A 20,665-nucleotide genomic window follows, 5' to 3' on the forward strand; every position below is an offset into this window, starting at 1 on the left:
TGCATGAGGCTTTATGATGCAACAACCATATAAAGACCCTCAAGGTGTTTTGCTCTTTGATGCATTAAGACTCGAGCAGCCTCAAGATACGCCACAGGAGGACCAGGAGCCTCCCAATCTCCCTCCGGCAACATCCAGGAAACTCGTTTTAAAAAAAAAAAGAAGCTTCTCATGCAGAAGTTCTGTGCAAATCCAAGCCAAAGGGAATCAGTACGAGACGTTGTTGTTGTTCTCCAGTTTCTTTTATGATGAAAATGACTTGAACGCTCCAGATGTCATTCACAGTTTGGTTTATTTGTACTCATGATTGTGCCACGGAGACAATTATCAATGACGCCCTAGATCTTCGCTACAACATGCAACCCACTGTGGTCGGCATCTTATTTGGCTGCACACTGGACCGGCGAGTGGAACTTTAGTTTGGTATGTAGAAGGAGGGCGGACAGCGTGAGTCACGTCCTCGTGCCCTCAGACATCAGTCGCCTCCAGCGTGGCGTCTACCAGAATATATTAGCTCATGTCTGTAGCACATGAATCCCAATGCCAGATTCTTTCTTCTTTTTGTTTTTTTAATTGCTTGCCTTAACACAGTTGCTCGGGAATTACTTCAGGATATCTTTTATACCTGAGAAACTCCCCCCCCCCCGACTTTTGCTAATGGACTCAAAAACATCCAACACGAGCTGTCATTGACGAAGAGGTTCACACAAGAACACATTAACGCAGACTTGCTCTCATTGCTTCTGCTGCTGTACAAAAGACGAGGTCACCGGTTCGCTGAGGAGGGATGTCAGCTGTGTCGGCGCTAAAAGCCTCTAAGTGGCTTTTTTCCCCTCAGCAACGTCTCCTTTCTGGCAGCTGATGTCGGGCCTCCAGCTAACAACACACACAGGCGGTCTGTAAGCACCAGCCTGCGGAGGAATCGGGATTGTGGCTTTTTGTAATGAAAAAGAAAATGAAGTGGTTCACGAATAGCTGAAGGTAAAATGAGGTCTTTGCATGTCCTCGAGCAGAAAGCACTGTGACAGTCAAACACTACTTGTAACGACACTCGAACAGCAAAAAACACGCACACACACACACACACACAAAAACAAAAACAACACGGTTGGCATAAGAATGAATCATGAGGTACAAACTAAGACGAGGTTGGAACAGATTGAGTCAGAAACTGTGACTGTGTGTACCTCCAGGAGGGGGGCGTGGACGTTACTCGTCTAAACAATGCAGATAGGGTACACACACACACACACCTCACAAATGCATATCTCCCTGTTCTGACTGCTGCTCTGTCACCCCTACGTCCCTCAGAGTCAACCTATTATTACAGTAGTATTTGCCAAAAAGTGCTCCTGCAGGGGAACACTGCCCACTATTTCTCCTCACTCCTTTCCTTCAGCTGCTCCGTTGACCTTTTTCTCCATTTACTCTTATCACAGATCCATTTGTTATCTTCAACTGACAGTACCTTTAACTTGTACAGACATGAGATTTATTTTATTTATCGATAATTTATTGACATTGTATTGATTATTTATATTGCCATTTTGTATGAGGTTGGTTTTTTTATTTTCTTTGGTTGGGTCCAAATGTTCCCCTTTGGTCTGTTTCTTATGATCCGAGTCTCTCACTGCAATGAAGGACAAGAAGAGACGAGAATGTGATGATGTAAATGTGATGCGGGGGGGCTTTTGCTCGTCAGCATTTCATTTGGTTTCTTTAATCGAATCGTGGGGGTAAGATCTGGAAAACAAATTTCAATCCTATTTCGGTGCATTTATCCTCCCCAGACAGAAAGCCCTCATATCTGAACTAGTTTAATACTGGGTGTAAATAGAGCAGATATGTCCCAAAATGAAACCTTTTCTTCTTCCCTGCTCGTGGTTATAGATCCAAGGCTGAAGCTTCACATGCACAACATCAGATCATTCACTGGTAACGTTTAGACAGCGACAGAAACCTTCATCTTCAGGTCAATCTGGTCCGGACCAACACGAGGGGAGACAAAAGGGACAAAGCGGAGTCTAAATTGTGGTGTGCTCTAAAGAAAAAAGAAGAAAAAAAAGTGGGGAAGCGTCAGAAGGAAATAAAAGTAGTGAGATATCGTCGGGATGGGAGATTGTCTTTGTTAGCTTGTGTGTTCATTATGGGATGCCTTCTATCCTGCCGTCGGCAAGGGGAAGGCGGCATGGAAACTGCGGTTCTCCCGTTACCGCGGAAACAAGAGAGATGTTGGGACAATAAAAAAAACAACCGTATTCCTACTCGGCTGTGTCTATATTTATTGTGTGTGTGTGGGGGTCGTCTTCATGAGGGGGAACATGCTGACAGGGACACTCTTTCCTGGAAGGCTCAAAGGGTCCCGTCACATTGAGAGGTGTCAGAGACGTTCAGCTGCCACCTCGATTCCCAGCAAAAACAGAAGCACCTGCTGTGCTGTTAAGATTAGTAGAACTGAGGTCCATGAGACATGTTTATATTTGTACAAATACAAACTAAAGGCTCGCTTTAACACGTACAGATGGGAGACAAGTGGACGTTTTGTTTATTCACTTTCATGCCGAGTTAGATGGTGAGCTCAATACCACTTGAAGCCAGGAGGCCATTAGCTTAGCTTAGCATAACGACTGGAGGCCGAGGGAAGCAGCCCAAAGCTACCAAGAAAAGCCTTCGAGCACCTTTACCGGCCGCAGCAGTGAATGCTCGTTGGCTGAAGGATCTGCTGCCAAGTCCCAAAGTTATCAGAGGCTGTAATAGCAGCGTAATAATGGCGTGTGGGCCACAAACTGTACTTTTGGCCATGTCGAGTATGTTTCTCTACTCATTTATTCTTTTTTCCTCGTCACTTGTCTGTAGTCAACTCCAACTTTGAGTCAAATACAAATTTATTTATAAAGCAGACTGATAATTGAAGCTTACATACTCGTGTTAGCATGCGAAAGAAGCTATGCAGGTCAAAATCTACACCTGCAGTGATTGGATGTAATCTCAATACATTCTTTAAAATGACGTACGTTCTCCTCAGAAAAGACCATCAAGCTTAAAAAACAATGACGATCTCGTTTTGAATATTGAAGAATCCGCTGACGAAATGACGGATAAAACTAAACGGGTACACTGTGACTTGGATCTCAACCCTTTTTTCTATGTCATGTGCAAAGTCTTCAGCATTTCATAGCATTTCCGTGTACTTCTATAAGTCTGTTAGTACCACATCTTGAAGGAAGTGTTGTCCTGAACTCGTTTGGTTAACGTTGAATATCTTTTTAAAATAAAAGAAGCTTACTTAAACAGAAACTGGTGTTTTGCGTTGCAGAGGGTTTGGTAGTTAGATCATTTGGAATAATGTAATGTTCTTCAAAGAGCTACATTTGTACTTTTGAGTCGTCAAGTAATGTCACTTGTGCTTTCAACCACAACCAAACCGGAGAAGTCTTACGCAGGGAAAGTAAATGTCCCTCTTTGCGTAAGAACAGACCATTTAAAGCTACGGAGAATCCTCCTTTTGAATTCAAATACCAGACGATGTGTAAAAATAGCATGGCACACGGACGGGAAGGTCCAAGAAGTAACAAAAAGTGCGACAGTTGGAGCAGTTCATCCCGACGGTCCATATGTCTTCGCCTCTTCGTCGCTGCTGCTGGAGGAAGATGGCGGCACGTCCTCGCCCATCCTCTTTAGCTTGGCTCTGTAGTAGGTCTTCTTCATCCGGAAGGCCTTCTCCTTCTGCCGCGCCGCTCGCCTCTTCTCCCTCACCAGCTCCTGCTCCCACGCCAGCACCTTCATCCGGTTCTCCCACTCCAGGATCTTCATCTGCTGCTGCTGCTGCTCCAGAGCGTCCGCTCTCTGCTGGTGCTCCTGTCTCTGGTCTGCGGGGTCGTGCTGAGACGAGCGGCGGGTCGCTCCCTCCGTCCCGCCGCACGCCGTCGGGTGCAGGCGCTGGCTGATGACCTGGGAGGTGCCTGAGAGGTCAGAGGTCAAAAAAAGAAAAGAAAAAGGTCAGTGAGGTAAACCCTGTTTTCGGTCCAAAACCTAGTGCTGGATGCATTTAGCTGTTTCCAAACAACACACCGCTGGTATCTCAGAGGGTGTTTAAAGCGTGGGAGCTTTCACAGATAAACATATTCATTCAAAGGTCACCGGTCTGCCAACGAAAAGTTCACTGAGCAAGTGTCGCTAATGCTGTGGCAGCTTGCGGAGCTTTATCGACCTGGGACTGTCAAGTAGGCGGTGGGAAATGTCACATCCTCTGCAGCATTGTGGGAGGCGGAGTTTGTCGTGGGTCTGTGGTTCAGAATGGACCAGTCGCTGCCCGTTATTCTGTCCAAGGTCTCCCGCTGGAGGCAGAGGGCCACTTGCTCCTTGCTGTCCTCAGTCTGAGATGGAGATAACAAAGTGGGTGTTGGAGTCAGTGGTTCACAAACTCAACCCATGAAATTAAATGAATTAGTCCAGGGACCCTCCATCGGATACGCTTTTGTCCCAGGATCTGATAGGAATTTAGCTTCTAGAAGTTTTGTCACAGAAAGCATATTAACCCATGACCAAAATTATTTACCAGCTTCACGCTGCCGTTCGTCTGCCCAGCGGCATTTATCAGCATCACATGGTCTGCTGAGAAGAGAAAAGAACAAAAAAGACTGCAGGTAAATGTATTTGAGGAAAATAAGCAGAGAGCGCCTCCCTCTGGTGAAGGCAGGTACCACAACATCCCCCTCACATAACCCACGTTTTGTATGGATTGTACCAGGTAATGAAGCATGATGGCAAATGGGCAGACATGGGATTTGAATCTAGATTTGAATCTAGACTTATTAAAAAAAGTAAACAAAGTCAGACTCAAATATTTCAGACAGTTTCAGGTTGAGTGATGTTGCAATTTCTAAAGCGATAACATTTCAACAATAAATTTGGGGATCATCCAATCAGTTTCTGGGTGGAATTCCTTATACGCTTTATAGGAGTCTTTTCAAATGGAGGATTTGTGTTTCAACTCTCCCGACACCTAAACTACAGTTTGGAAAAGCTGGAAAAGTTGGGATTTATTTTACAAATGAACATGAAATAGACCAAAACACTTTTGGAATTAGAAACAAAAAGAAGAGCAACACATTTTTTTATTTTGGATAATGGAAAGGCTGATTTTGTATTTATTTAGTAAAACTAAAAGAAAAGTGGCAGTCTCAGTTCACACACATTTCATAGCTAGATGCAAATGGTCTGATGAAAATGTGTTTTTGCAATTTGGGTAAACTGTATAGGCCCAGACCTCTAACATATTGTACAGGGTTTTGATGTGGGTGTTTTTGTAAAGTTTAATAACGTTCAATTGGAAAACAAAAGTACATGTTACACCAGAATTGTTAATTGAGACATAATTTTCTTTCCACAATAATGGTATTTAATAGGTTTTACGATACATTTACTGAAATAAAAAGTACCTTAATTACATCACAACTAGAGCTGCAAAGATGAATTAATTAGTTGTCAACTATTAAATGAACGGCCAACTATTTTCATAATCGATTAATCGGTTGGAGTGAAGTCAGAAGGCGGTGATCAGCTTCTGAACGTGTCTCTACTCGATGACTAAACCGAGTAACTCTGAGTGGATTAAACAAGACCTGATGAGACTATTTCAACAGTTTATAGACTAAACGAATAATCGGTTAATTGAGAAAATAATCGCCATCAAAGTGAAAACAGCGCTGATGAACATGTTATCCGGTTGTCCCACTTGCTCAAGGACACCTCGGCAGGCTGCAGATGTTCAACTCCAGCAGCTCCTCGTCTCCACTGCAGAGACGTGCCGACTGTTGTGTTGGCAAAGCTCTGAAGGTCCAGAATACGACTCATGCGGAAGTTTAGGAAAACCATGCGAGGTCATGACGGATCACACAACTCTCTCTCTCTCTCTGTCTCGTTCAAGCAGAGACAGGAGACTCGACCCGAGGGGAAAGCTGTGGGTGATGACCTGGGACAGATGATGTTCCTCCACACGACGTGTACACTGTTGTTGCACTCAAATACACACACACATTCCCACCACCACCACCACCACCACCACCACCACCAACAACAACAACAACAATACTGCAACACCACGACCCCGCAATCCAACCACCTGAGCGAACAGTGGTCGGTGCCTGTCGCAAACAGCCCCCCGTACCTTCCCTCAGCTTGCGGACCGCCTCTTTGTGGCCAGCTCCCCCTGCGTGGCTGGTGAGAGCAGCCTCGCCCATGGTCTGAAGTTTGATGGATTTACAACAGGCCCTGCATCGGGCGCAGTGAATGTCCTGGAATTCCTTCACCAACCAGTCCTTGTAAATCACCTTGGAGAGCCAGGAGTCTTGGAATTTACATTTTCCAGGCATGGTTAGCGCTGAAAGTGAGCTGCTACCTTAGGGGCAGGAGGAGCCTCTTCCCACTGTCTCCTGGTGCGTTCAAGGGCTACTCGGAATAGCGAAGGAAGTCCGATGTCGTTGCGCATATTAATTGATATTAGTCCATGTATTGTTGACATAGAGACAGACAGGATGTGGACTTGTACTTCATGTGACTGCATGTGCTATTCTGGGTCTGAAATAACTGAACGTATCACAAAGAAAGTGCAGCACAAGTGTATCTCTGCTGGTGTAGTGAAGTCAAAACAATCAAGTATGTGTTTGTGTAAATACGTGTCAACAAAAGTTAAACATAAGAACAAAGAAAGCTTGAATAAATAGCATATGAGTAATTTTGTAGAGCAACAATACCTTTAACTCGCGCTAAACAACTTAGCTTTCCCAAAAACACTTAAAGGCAGCACAATGCAACGGGGTCGGTCACATGTGTCGTTTTCTCCAATAGAAATACGACTAAGCCTCGTCTATAACCAATCAGCGTCCAGGAAGCTAGCAGAGTGCCCTGATTGGTTTAAACGCGACACGGAAGGACAGGAACACATGGGTACTACGGCGCTATTAAATATGTTTTAATGCAGATTTGAGGCACGTTTATTTTCCGTTTGAGTATTTTTCTAAGTGAACTATGTAGCGACACAAGGGGAAGGATTAAATTGGCTTTTCATGATTTGTACACACCAAATAACACAAGGAGTGCTCTTGCTGTTAGCTTGTTTTGCTAACTTGGAAGGCTAATAGTGAATCAATATAGACTTGTTTACCATTCTAATATTTAAAATGCCGGTCAGCCACGTTGCCTGTTTGCCATCTTTTCTAAGTGTGCGTTGTCACTTTGTATGTTTCAGACACCATTGATGATGTTTCTCCAATGAAAGTTATTGATCATCAAAGGATGGAGACAGCAGCCCTTGTGGCTCCAGTCACAGCACTGGAGTTCCTTCAGGAGGCTTTTCTACTGACGGGTATGAAGCAGTGACGTGAGATGATATGAAAGTGTTATGCACAAATATTTGAAAAGACAAACAAAAATGTTCCGACTACGATGCATTATTATAATTATGCATTTTTGAGCTACTCTTACAACAAATCCATGGGTAGAACTGGTTTAAATGTAGCCATATGTTTTAAGCCTAGTGGTGGGGAGTGTGTCACTTTTATTTTGAGTTTATTTTGAAAGAGGACTGAACACTGTGAAGGATCACACAACATACTTTCTTCTCTTACCCTTTCCTGACAGGCGAGGGTCCAGTCTTGACGGTGTTCAGTCTGCATCCTCGCCCCAAAGCCCGTGCCACGCTGAGTGTGCTCCAACACTACAGAATCCACGGGATACGGCCTCGAAGTCTGAAGGTTGTCCCAGCACAGAGATCTGTGACAGGAACATCTGGGAAGAAGAGAGATGGTGAGCACACGAAAATGTTTAGAAACTGTTCTCTATGATCATTTATTCAGTTGCGTCCAGGGAGAGATATATCCAAACTTGACCCGCTAATTTAAGTGAAATCAGATGGACAGATGAGTCTTAAGTGTTGGTAAAGAGTTTGCACTCTAGTTATCTCTTTACAGATGTTTTTTGATTTATTCACACAAAATCTTCTCTTGTTTTGTCAATCCCCAGAACCGAGCGCCACGTCGGAGCCCAGGTTCTATGACCTTGCGGTGTTTGGAGGCAAAGCCGTGAGGCTGGTGAGGTTCCATGTGGATCTCCAGGATGGGAAGCATCTGCGCTTTGAGATTCTGGGCCCCCTTGCGAAGCTACAGGACTGGGCCCTGGATGTCCGCTGGCTCTGTGGAGACAAACGCTCACTGCTCTGTGTGGCTGTAGCTCACAATAGCGCTCTTCTTCTGGACATCGTCACAGGAAATGTCCTGTTTCAGCGCTCCTGTCTGGAGGGATGTCTGCTGTACTCTTCCCTCCTTCTGGTACACGAATCCTGGGAGGATACCGTCTTGGTAGGAGGGACTGTTTTCAACCAACTGGTTCTCTGGAAGCCTGGGGGAGGTGGAGACAAAATTGTTGATTCCGAGCACAAAGCTCCAGTTGAGAGACGTCTGCTGGGCCACAGTGGGGTCATCTTCAGCATCTCTTACCTCCAGGAGAAAGGGTGGCTGGCTTCGGCCTCCGATGACCGCAGTGTAAGGGTCTGGGGTGTTGGTCCTTTAGGGGGCCCTGAGGGGAAATGTGGAGACGTGAACCCGGCTTGTTTAAGGGTCCTGTACGGACACCAGGCTCGGGTTTTCTCCGTGCGTCTCTCCCCAGGGAATGTGTTCAGTGCTGGTGAAGACGGGGCCTGTTTAGTCTGGGACTGGGCTGGAGGTGGCAAGGTGGTTCGGACGTTAAAAGGACACAGAGCAGGGGGGGTTCGTGCACTCGCAGTCAGCGAGGCAACAGGAGATGAAGAGAGATGGGTGGCTTCAGGGGGGGCAGATGGAGGGGTGAGGTTGTGGAGGGTGAAAGGGAGTGAGGAAGGGAAGGAGAACATGGAGGACATAGTGACAGAGAAGCTAACTGACCTGAAATTTCCTGGCCACAGCTTGCCTAAAGTAGTTTGCATGACAGGAGAAGACGATACACATGCAAGTTGGAGTCAGAGTAAGTTTGTTGTCTGCTCTGACCAGGGAACAGTTTACCAATACAGCGATGGGCAGTGGGAGATGGTATGGCAGGGGACTCCCGAATTCCAATCTTATTGTGTGATGGAAACGATAACTGTCCATGTGAAAAGCTCAACCGTAAAAGTTAATTTGTGTGCTGTGGGAAACCTCAGTGGAACCATACAGGTCTTCCCCATCTCTCATCCTCAGTGTGGCTTTCCCCTCACAGGTGGATCAGGGAAGATCCATAGTCTTATTTGGCAAGAGGCAAATAACAACATTTATTTGCTGGCATCAGGCTCTGAAGGACTCGTTTATCGCTGGTGTCTAGAGGTAGAATCAGGTGAAAACTCCTCCTTGGCTCTTAGTGTGAATCCCCTTCCTTCTTTCCTTCTTCCACCCTGCGGCAAGCGCTGGCTGACAGCCGCAGTGCGCCTCCACTCCACATCACGGGGTCTGCTGTGGGTGTGTGGGGACAGGAGGGGGTCCCTGCTTTTGTTTCAGGAGGGAGGAACGCAGAAGCTAAAGATGGGAGACGACAAACGGATGGATGAAGGCTGGCTGACGGCCAGGAAACAAGGGGACGAGGAAGGGGTTGAGGGAAGCGGCATCGGTGGGGACAGAAAAAGCGAAATGAAGGAGGAGAGAGAAATAAATGAAGTGGGTGACCTAACGCTGCGCCCACTGAGCTGCCTGTTCGGGGTGCATGGAAAACAGGGTGTAACTTCAGTGCGTGAATACCAGGGGCTGCTCTACAGCACTGGCAGGGACGGCTGTGTGAGGGTCTTCAGAGTGCTCTATCTAGTAGCACCAGAGAAGCTTGAAGAAAAGGGTAATGGAAAGGGTGTGGAGAACAAAGGGGGGCTTCAGCTGGAGGTTCTCAGAGTCCAGCGGGCATGCAAAGGTATGGAGTGGCTGGAGAGGGTTTTGATCCTTGAATCGGACATTCCAGAGGAAGAGGAGGAGGAGAAGGGCGAGGAAGAGCTCGGAGAGGAATGTGAGAACTACTACACGACAAAGAAACAGAATTTGACAGGAAAGCTGGAGGTTCCAGAGGAGAGAGAAGAGAGAGAGGAGAAGGGAAGCTTTAGAGGAGAAGAAGGAAAGACAGAGAACAAGGGACGAGAAGCCAGGTTTGCCATTATTGGCTTCCATGCTGTCCACTTTGTGGTTTGGGACCCAGTGAGGCAGGAGAGGCTGTTCGCGGTGCCTTGTGGTGGGGGGCATCGCTCTTGGCGTCTCTGGCCGTCCCACAAAGCAGCCTGGCCCGGCTATGGAGCGCTGGTCTTCATCAAGCAAGGGGCTGTCATGGCTTCGCAACCCCCTGGAGAGGCACCGAGCTGGGCTGGGAAGGTAGGAAGGACCGGAGGATGGGGCCTGAGAGAGGGCGTCCACGGGAAGGGGATCGGGTGCGTGTGCAGGCTGGGATCCATCAGGGGAACTGGGAATGAAATGCGAACAAACCGCACTGGAGATTTCCCAAAAACTGAGGGAAGAGACGAGGCAAAGGAGGTGGCGAGAGAGGAAGAACATTGGGAGATAGTGGTGACGGGAGGAGAGGACACTAGCTTAACCGTCCTGGCGGTACGTCCCGACTCCGGCAGCGTCAAAGTCCTCTCGGTCATTACTGACCACATCTCGAGCGTTCGGACGGTGACGGCAGTGACGCGTCCGGAGGGAGGAGGCGACAACCAGACGCGGTCTCTCTCCGCCCTGCTCGTGTCAGCTGGCGGGCGAGCTCAGATACAGTGTTACCGGCTGTTGGTCGGCTGGGACAGGCAAAGACTGGTTCCCACCTGCCAGGTGATCCAGGTGGCCGGCCACCGATTGGACGAACAGTGGGAGAGGAGGCGGAACCGGCACAAGACGGTGAAAATGGACCCAGAAACCAGGCGAGTTAACGGTTGTTTTCTGAGCACATGTGAAGGGAGGTTCATTCATAAAGAGAGGGACATTTTCTTGACTACCTAACGTCTAGACCCTTTGAAGTGCTTTGTTCTGTCGCCTTCCTGTCTTTTGTCTTCCCTCCCGTCATCATCAAGAAAAGTTTACATTCTAAAGTTTTTGAAGTTTGTATATTCAGAAAAAATGTGCAATAAGTGAGTGCTCAAGACAATCAGCAACTGTACTTCAGCTTGAAGCTGAATCTCCCCCCATGCTGTTGTCCTTGAAACCTTCTGATCTTTTCTCACCAGCTGGGTCTGTGTGGTTTCAGGTACATGTCTCTCGTGGCGGTGGATGACGAGACAGACGGTTGTCTTCTGGCTCTGGCCTGCAGCGACGGAGCTCTCCGGTTGGTGTCCGTCACGCTATCATTAATAATAGTTCTGTTTCAGCAGCTGGAGAAACCAGAATGTCTTCAAACTGTCGCTCTCAAATGAGTGTTTACCTCAGCGAAGTGGCCGTAACTGAACGTAGGAGAAAGTGTTGCAATGTGAGATGAACGTGGCCAAAGACATTTACTCTATTTCATGTGTTCTGTCGCCTCCCTTGAGCAGCTGTTTGCTCGACCTTAAACGCTCTTGTTGTGTCATTTGATTTAATTTAAAAATGCACCATTTGCCTTGTAATGCTGCCCTTGTTCTCTCCTTTTTTCTTCTTCTTTTCTTCTCGCCTCCATCGCTGTCTTTTCCAGGTTGTTCTCAGTCAGTGAAGTAAAACATCAGATTGAGTTGCTGTGGGAGACGTTTCACCACCAGCGCTGTGTTCTCAGCGTCGCCACCTGCAGCCTGGAGGACAGAAGAGGCGACAGGTGAGCCGATGTTTGCTTATGGTTTTGTCTTGTTTTTTGAATTTCTGAAAGTTCAGTCAGTGCTTCGTAGGACCTCATCTGAACCACACCTTTGACTGTTTTTATATATATATATATTTAATATTCTAAATCATGTAATTTAAGAAAAGAGTACTGACTGACAGATTTAATACAATATTTGGAGCTCTGTCAATTTAGGTTCACTTTGACTTTTTGTTGACTTTAGACTTTTTGTTTTGGGATAACATGAAGAAATCTCACATGCACAGTTAGTTCATCTCATTTGCTTCTGTCGCAGGTATAGGCTGCTGTTCAGTGCTGCAACGGATGGCAACATTGCAGTGTGGGATTTAACCGGTGCTTCTTCCTTACCGGCCGGCACTTCGAGCCGTAGTCCAACTCCACCAATCCCCCGCCTCGATGTTCACGCCCACCAGAGCGGCATAAATTCATTGGCTGTTTGGGCCGAGGATCTTGGACATCAAGAGGGCGGTTGCCTGGTAACTGTTGCTAGCGGAGGGGATGATGGGCAACTGACAGTGTCCACGATAAGGGTGCAGTACCCAGAGGACGGAGAGATTGGGGGCAGCAGAGGAATTTCTCCGATATCTCTACAAACCCAGTTACAATCCCCAATCCAGCTTCATCTTAACCTCTCCTCCCAGTCCCGCATCGCGCTGGCTCACGCTGCACCTCTGACCGCCCTGAAGTTCCTGAGCCCGGACCTTGTGGTCTCCACTTCTCCAGATCAGAGGGTTTGCCTGTGGAGGGTCGGTAGTACCGACATCCGCCACATCGGGGCGCTCTTCTGCCATGTTGCAGATGCTGCAGGACTCGCAGTGTGGGAGGGGAAGATGACAGAGGAGGGAGATGAAAATAAGAAAACAAGATTTGAGTCTGAGAAGGAGATTGCAATTTGGAGAGGGAGTCAGACAGGATTAAAAGCGATGTGTCAGACAGCGGCACAGTTCAATAAGGACAATAAAACAGCTGATGAGGCCAAAGACGGAGAACCTGTTGGAGCCGTGAGCGAGACAGGTGACCCAATTTGTCAAACCAGTGATGAGAGGGGATGTGAGACAGCTGGCGAATGCAGACATCAAACAGAAGCTCACAGCTTGGGTGAGACAGAGAGTGATGTAAACACTGAGGCGGGTTTCAAGGCTTCCTGTGAGAGCAAGAAAAGGAGAGGAAAGACGGGATGGGTGCTGGTCTGCGGCCAGGGCTTCCAGCTGCTACGAGTCCCAAATATGGAGAAGGATGCAGACATGTAGACCACCAGAAGAGGAAAGGAGTTAAAGTGACTTTATGAGAAAAGTCAACATCAGTGGAATCATAAGATATCTGTGGTCCAAACAATGCTCTTCTGAAGGGACACATTGAATACACAAAAAAGTATAAAGTACTTCATATCAATTTCTTATACAGGAATTGATATCAAATGGATTTTAGGTTGGTCATTTCCAAATTACATTTTACATAAAGTTTATTTATTCTTAAGCTTTGTCATTTTTTACAGGGCACATTGTACTTGCATAAAGCATTTATTACGTATGCGCTTGGCGAAGATTTAATCAAAGTAAATCCAAAGATATTGATTATATTTCTGATACAGTTTCAGCAGGAATGTCACCAACAAACCTGTGTGAAGAGAACTATAAAAGTCTTCTCTCTTGGAGGTTTAGACTGATTAAAGTTTGTTTTAACTTTTTTGTTTTTAATACTAACGCCTGTCATACATTTCTTTTCTAGAGTGAAAATGCATCTCTGGACACATTTCTGCTTGTAAAAAGCACCAAAAGCATTTGGTGCTCATGAAATGAAACGTCTTCATAGTTATAATGTGTTTAGGCCTCCTGGGGCTGAAATGACTGGAGTTATTTTTAATGCCGAGAAATAAAGCTGTGTGCTTGAAGAGAGCCTTGGGACTCAGAGGACAGAGCAAGGCCAAACCAAAAGAGAGCCTTTCATCAAATGCCTCCAAAATAAATAACAAACATAGATAAAATGTCACCCTCTTGTCCGGTCCTCACTTCTTCAAAGGCCTTCTGGGAGTTTAGACTTAGTCTTCTGTTTAGAGTTACAATTAAGCTTAGATTATGGTTCAGCTCAAAGTTGGAGTTAGATGGGGAGTAATACATCCGTCAGTCACCGTGTGTCTGTGTGTTTCCATGTATAACCGTGCCCACCCGTACCCTACGATTGTGTTGTGTGTCTGTGTGCGTGTGCATGTGCTCTGATATGCTAATTTAGCACTGTGGAAGCAGAAATGTCGTGATATGAATTGCTAATACTGCTTAGGTGGCAGGGTGACATGGGTCTGTGCACAATGTTTTTTTTTGTGTATGTGCATGTGTCAGAGTGTCTGCCTGGTGTGCAAATGTATCCGTGTGAGATGAAGTGTGAGACGACTAGCAGCATGTTACCTTGTGCCACGTTAAATGTTATACAGAGCGTGTTGATTCACCTGCTTGGAATTTAAATGTAAAAGTGTGTGTGTGTGTGTGTGTGTAGGTCGGCCTGCAAAACCTTTTGTCAATCTGTGAGTGTCTGTGTGAAGGGCGAGGTGGGGGTCAGAGCCCATGAAGGGGCCCGACTGCAGGTATCCATGAATATTTTAATATTTTAGCATCGTCTCACATTGCCTTTTGTCAAGCGCCCATCTCACCACCTGCCACTCACAACGGAGAGAGAAAGAGGGAAAGAACGGCTAATGTCACCCTGAAAATGATCAGTGAAGGGGGAGAAAGAGAGTGGAGGAAAAAAATATGAGGAAAAAAAGAAAGGGAATAAGGGATGAAAGTACACTTCATTACCCCTGGCACCCAGACATAAAAGAAGAGAGAAAGCAAGAGCCAAAGTGTAACTATCACTTACAGGTGGAGAGAAAGGAGTGGAGGGAGAGTGACAGCAGGTGCTGACAGTAAAGGTGTGTGTGTGTGTGTGTGTGTGTTGCGGGGGGGCAGAAATGGAGACGCTTGCACTGAGCGCTGCTGCCGATGTTCGTTGGGTCACAGGGAAGAGAAAGCAGGGGGAAGACAGACGAGCAGAGAGACGGGGCCGGGGCAGGAAGATGAAGCAGAGGACTGATTGATGGGTGAGGGCGCGTAAGGTGAGACACACGGGGAGGAAGACGCTCGACACAGGGACAGGATGCGTGTCTGGGATGCATTCGCTGTTTTAAGGGGAGACTGTTTTTAATTAGTCATCTTCAGCCTTCAAACATCACTCGCACAGAGAGAGGACTTATGGAGGCCAGCTTGGGGAGTCATCAGCGTCTGTGCCGATGAAGGGCCCGTAGGGTAATTGTCCCTGCAGGCCTTTGGCGACCATTGCGTGCGAGTGTTGTTTCTTGCTTGACCCAGGAGAACGAGGAATAAGTGTCGGTCTGTCAAAGTACGGGAGGGCCGACAGCTTCCAACTATCAAAGAGGTATATATACACACACTCTCTCTCTCTCTCTCTCTCTCGGCTTTCATCACTACTCCTGACGATGGGCCATTCGCTGGATTTATTTCCTGCCTTTTTGATTTGTTTTTCTCATCTTTCTCTCTTTATCAGCATGTTTGGTGCAAGGACAGAGCATTTACGTTTCCTTATCCCCATTTCACTCTCATCGCAGGAGGCCTAAATGAGACTCTAAAGCACACGTATACATGCTTGAGTATTTGCTCTCCAGGTGCTTTAACATCTTCACATATTATTCACACAGAGAGCTCTTTCCTTACAGTTTTACACACATCCAACATTAATTGTGACCTCTGCCAAGTGGTTGTTTTGACAGTCCTACATCTTTTTTATCAGGGTATCTCTTATTAAGGTCACAGTTGCGATATTCTGTGGATAGTTCAAGGAACAAGTGATTAGGTGAGGTGTTTTGGAAAGGGATGTTCTTACATTTCAGAGTGGAGAATAAAGAAACAAAGCTCAGAGTCTACAGCCGTGCTAGCGCCTCTGTGAGGCTGCACTCATAAGCAAATATATTTAAAGGCTCTTTATATCTGTAGGTTTTGTTCGTGTCGAGCTATCTCGTGGCTGTTGAGATATAGAGTGGTGCGGGGAGGACGTGTTCTGCAGGCCAACCCAGAGGTTCCCTCGACGAAAAGCCAGAGAAATGTTGATTATTGCAAGAGCTGCAGCTTTGTAATAAACACACATGTATGGTACTTACCTACATTACCATCCGTAGAGCCACGCTGACATTGTCATCCAAAATGACTGCATGTTTGTGTTGCAATGTGAATAAATTGTTCCTCTGACGAAAGACTGTAAACATGTTTCCTACAAGTGTGAGGACGTGAACGAGCCATTCTTATTTCTGCTCAGGCTCCCGGACCGGTGATGTCACGTGACCGGCTCCCTCTCATTGGCTCATCTGGAAGCAAAACAACAGGTGATCCAGTCAAGAAGCACTTGACTCTTTATTTAGGCTATTACAGAAGGGGATTGCCTGTGCAGCAGTTTCGTGTATTACACGAAAAGCTCCGGGGCCAGTATATTACTTTCTGGTTGAGCAATCTGATTATTTTCACAGAAATAAACATGAATATTTCATCATATTTACCCAAACTGGTACTGCTGTTTGTTTTGTAACATATTATACAAACACAAAAGGTAAGTTTTCAACAAAAAAAAGTTCTCCTAGCTGCAATATATTGGCCAAAAATGTAAGTGTGTATTCATTTAATTTTAGAGGAGACGGGGAAATAGAGGGCCAGGAGCAGATGTGTGCGAGTGTAAGATTTCCACCGGGTAAAGGACTCATACAGGCCACGATGACCTGCGGCAGGAATCAAAGGAAGACGGTTTGGCAGGCAACTGGTAATTAATAAATTCGGGAGGCTAGAGGCGGGTATGCAGGATGAAGTTAGGTCACCCAGACCCAGGCCAAAGCAGAGCTATAAAGGGTTCCTATTGTGTCGTTAGTTGATTCTGGGACAACTCGGTTTGCTTGTACTCTGTGTGATGCAAATAAACAACGTGGAGTAAAGAGAGTCCGATCCCTGTTGTGTTCTGTGAGCGTCGGTTCCTGAGAGTGAGACCCTGTGGTGTCTCACCGCTATAGTCAGACGGCTAAAGTTATTATGATTTTGAGACTCGACTATAATCAACCACTACGAAGGGGGTTTAAACCAGGCCTTCTTTTTACATTTTGCCACATACTCCCCCTTCTCCCAACAGCCAAGCCGTCGCTCTCCTCCCCGGCTCTCCCGCGCCCCCATCAGGTCAGCCAACGAAAACGCAGCCATCAGCAGACATCATCATCCGCCGCCTCGGCCACCGCTCGGCCTCGCCCGGGCCCTTCCTCCATCCTCGTCTCAGACACCACCATGACACCATGGGGAGGTTTGGCATTCTCCGAATCTTCCTTTGCCTCAATCCCGCCGCCTCCCCCTCCACGAGCCCCTCCACTTCCACCTCCGCCCCCTGCTCCTCAACCCACACCATCCACTCCTTATCGTGGCAGACTGAACGAAGAGGAGGAAGTTTCAAGTTCAAGTTTTAACTCCGAGACTCCCTCTCCACCCGGTGCCGTCCCCCAGGACAGTGCAGGTTTGCCTGGAACATTTAGTTTGTGAGGAAGTGTGTTCAGGCACAAAGATAATCCCAACTATCAAAACGATCATTTACTGCCTCTGAAATAACTCTAAAGACACTTTGTCGATTACACGAGCTGCACTCAAGATAACGTTAATCATTACACCTAGCTAACAGTCATAACCTAGCGAACCATGTGCGACAGCTAACTCATTTTAGCTAAGTAACATTGGATATAAATGGTTTAGTTGCCCGGTCTCAGGCTCATTCGCATGAACAGAGGAAAATAAATCTGCATCTTTTTAAGACTTAATATTCATATTGAATAAGTAAGTTGATCAGCCTGAAAAATAATGCCTTGAAAACAGACGTTTCTTTCCCAATGTAAGTCGATATGGAGAAGCCTGTTAGGGCCCCATGGCATTATGGGACGGGCCCACCGTTTGGCCACTTTGTAAAACTTTCTTCAAAGCATCCTGGGGGCTTGATCCTGACTTGCTCTGGCGTCATGCACTCATCGCTAATGATAAACTCATGCAGTTTTTAGAGCCAAGGGCCACAGTTTTTTTCCACTGACACGCACGCACGCACGTACACACACACACACACACACACACACACACATTACATTACATGTCATTTAGCTGACGCTTTTATCCACACACACACACACACACACACACAGACACACAGGGTGATGAAGTCCAATCAGACACATTAAAACAGTAAGCCTGTTGATGATTATGGGTCCTGTCCTTCTTTCATAGTTTTGTGACCAATTCCCTTTCACTTGTTCCCCCTCTCTCTCTCTGCAGGTGGAGGGGCGAGAGGGCTACGGGCGAGGCGGAGGTTGATGCCCCCGCGTCGAGTGCCTCGTCCTCCCCGCCTCCCGCCACTGCGCCCCGTCACCAACCTCAGTTTCTCTCGCAGCTTCACCTTTTCCTTCTTCGAGCTGCCACTGCACCAGTCGCCCCGCTGCCGAGCCGAGCGCGTCAGGAACCTCCTGCTGCTTTTGAGACAGATACACTACTGAAGACTCTTAAATACGTCTGTATTTTAAACACCGGCTTTCATCATTTTCAAATCTGATTGTCAAAAGACTGATGGAGCAAGATAGACATATGCTATATTTACTGGAAACAAATGCTTTTTAGACCAGAATGTAGGCCGATCAAGTTTTGAAATAATGCTTTTTGGGTTTTAACTTTTTAAACTTTACTTGCCTAATAATTCATTATGCCCTGTATATTGTAGCAGCGATCTCCGATGCCTTGCAGCTAGAGAGGAATTGAGGATTGCTGGATTTAATTGCCTAATATTTCTATTTCTATCTATTTCTATCTATATGTGTGACACATTACGGTCCACATGACGTGTTCTGTGTATCTCAAATGACCACAGCAAAACAATCCAATGTCTGTTCTACTCTCATTCGAGGTACAGGGTTCACCTACACATGAAAGACATAACTACATCACATGATGGAATGTGAAATATGATTTAAGGAGTCTTTCAGCCTGAGGAAAGAAGCTGCTCTGTATTCTTGAGGTACGGCAACAGGCGGTGGATGGAGTTATGGTATTGTGTTTTCACACCCTTTGGATGTTATCTATTTCTATGTTGCTGACACCTGGAGCGAGAGATGGAGCAGAGACGTACACATTGCAGGGGAGAGTGACATTACTGAGGAGCAGGCTGTGAGTGGAGTGAAGGTTGTTCTTTTCTTTGCTTATGGCTCATCTGATGAGACTGAAATCCCCACAAACGCAGTCTCTCACACACGAACCAGGAACTACATCTGTAACTCCTTTTTGGGACATTTGGACAAATGATTTAAGAGACTCTGATTTAACTGGGGGTTATGTCTGGATGAGGAACGGGACGTTGTAGTTCTTTGTTTTGGTGAATGTTTTTCTCTTGAAATGTGAATGAACTTAAATCCGTATGGGAGTGATTTTAAGATTGAACAATTTTGTTAAAGGATCAGAGATTTATTTTGTGCTGTATGTTGTTGGAAAAGTGAAGAGAATGAAATGAGATTTGTCTTTACAACCTTGAGTCATGTTAGCGTGGGTGAATAAATAATATATCTAATCTTTCATTTGAGTATTCAATGGTAAAATAAATGAGTTATATGTTCTGGTTAATCATTGCTAAGATGACATTTGTATTTGTAAGCGTGTACATCAATACTGTGGGCGAGTGTTAGACCTCTCTCTCTCTCTTGAATTCATAGTTGACAAAGTTTCCGTTGAAGGTTTTATTTATTTTTAATGACCTGAGGATCTTCAGCCTTTTCTCTTTGTACAATTAATTTTCGGAACAGTTGGCTGTTCCAACTGCTTATTGTGGTGAGATTAAAAGGACATTAGAAACAATGTGGAAATGAATTAGTTTTCTGTCTTTTCATTCTGTTTGGCATGGCTTTTTTAAATATCATATTAACACGTGTCGGTCATTCTTCATATCCTAGTTTCCTATTTTCACAGTTGGAATAGCTTTTAAACATATATCTTTCTCATTTGGTCCCTGTCTCTCTCGCTCTCTCTTTCACACACACACACACACACACACACACACACACACACACAGTCAGACCATGAGTCTTTGAAAGCTGCGCTGTGTCAGACGTACTGAATGGGGGATGAAGGGGAGGAGAAAAGGGGTTGTAACTCACTGTAATGTGCAAAGTTCAAGGCTATTCTCAACTCACACGTGAGTTGGAGAAAGTTGTGTGTGTGTGTGTGTGCGTGTGTGTGTGTGTGTGTGTTTTATCCTCATACATGCACAGTCGCACATGTCAACTCTTTGTACTCGTGCGTGCAGCTTCGTGGTGGTGCAAATTCGGTCAGCTGCTCTCTCTCTCTTACTGCCGTGGTTTGTTTTGTATCGACATAGTTACTGACGCCCGTTGTCTTTGTCAACTTCATACACACATTTTACACACAAAGCAAAGGGCATGAGACACATTTAGGACACACACAGTATTGTGACAATAGCAAAGTGAAACTTGACTGTACTGCCGGTACTCTTTGATTGCAGATGGACAGCGATGAGCAAATTGGCCTTCCTCCCTCCAGGCAACTTTATCTCGCTGTTGCCCTGGACGAGGCACAGCTGGATGTCCTTGGGCAACGGGTAGAAAAGCACTCGCTGTCCTTTTTGGAGAGGGTGAAGGCACAATGTTGGTAAGTCAAAGGATGGGTTTAGCTGTTGGCCCTTCTGTGTGTCAGTTTGGGCCTTCAGCCAGTTTTTAGGGCTAACAGATGTCTGAGGCTCCTTGAGCTGAAGTGTGTGTGTGTGTGTGTGTGTGTGTGTGTGTGTGTGTGTGCGCCCCCCTCCAGTTGTTCCGGTCCCAGGTTGAAGAGCTCGCTGC

At 46.2% G+C, this 20,665-nt stretch overlaps 2 protein-coding genes across 4 annotated transcripts; one reads left to right on the forward strand and one right to left on the reverse strand.

Moving 5' to 3' along the window:
• Positions 1-1,477: 1,477 nt before the first annotated feature.
• LOC117733278 lies at positions 1,478-6,456 on the reverse strand. 2 transcript variants are annotated; one of them, XM_034536794.1, is made up of 4 exons: positions 6,170-6,456; positions 4,559-4,614; positions 4,211-4,376; positions 1,478-3,962 (listed from the first exon to the last, which is right to left on the reverse strand). In XM_034536794.1, exons 1-4 carry the CDS (start codon positions 6,372-6,374, stop codon positions 3,598-3,600), a joined length of 792 nt encoding a protein of 263 aa, XP_034392685.1. In that variant the 5' UTR covers positions 6,375-6,456; the 3' UTR covers positions 1,478-3,597. The 2 variants fall into 2 exon arrangements, with proteins under 2 accessions (XP_034392685.1, XP_034392686.1); XM_034536795.1 differs by having other exon boundaries at positions 1,946-3,962; positions 4,559-4,611; positions 6,170-6,442.
• A 457-nt stretch (positions 6,457-6,913) lies between these two features.
• On the forward strand, positions 6,914-13,726 carry wdr6 (WD repeat domain 6). 2 transcript variants are annotated; one of them, XM_034536790.1, is made up of 7 exons: positions 6,914-6,989; positions 7,250-7,366; positions 7,642-7,806; positions 8,023-10,891; positions 11,215-11,292; positions 11,635-11,751; positions 12,050-13,726. In XM_034536790.1, exons 2-7 carry the CDS (start codon positions 7,273-7,275, stop codon positions 13,023-13,025), a joined length of 4,299 nt encoding a protein of 1,432 aa, XP_034392681.1. In that variant the 5' UTR covers positions 6,914-6,989; positions 7,250-7,272; the 3' UTR covers positions 13,026-13,726. The 2 variants fall into 2 exon arrangements, with proteins under 2 accessions (XP_034392681.1, XP_034392680.1); XM_034536789.1 differs by having other exon boundaries at positions 6,916-6,948.
• Positions 13,727-20,665: the final 6,939 nt, after the last annotated feature.

Source organism: Cyclopterus lumpus, chromosome 7 (genome assembly GCF_009769545.1).
Source record: "Cyclopterus lumpus isolate fCycLum1 chromosome 7, fCycLum1.pri, whole genome shotgun sequence".
Classification (NCBI taxonomy): domain Eukaryota; kingdom Metazoa; phylum Chordata; class Actinopteri; order Perciformes; family Cyclopteridae; genus Cyclopterus; species Cyclopterus lumpus.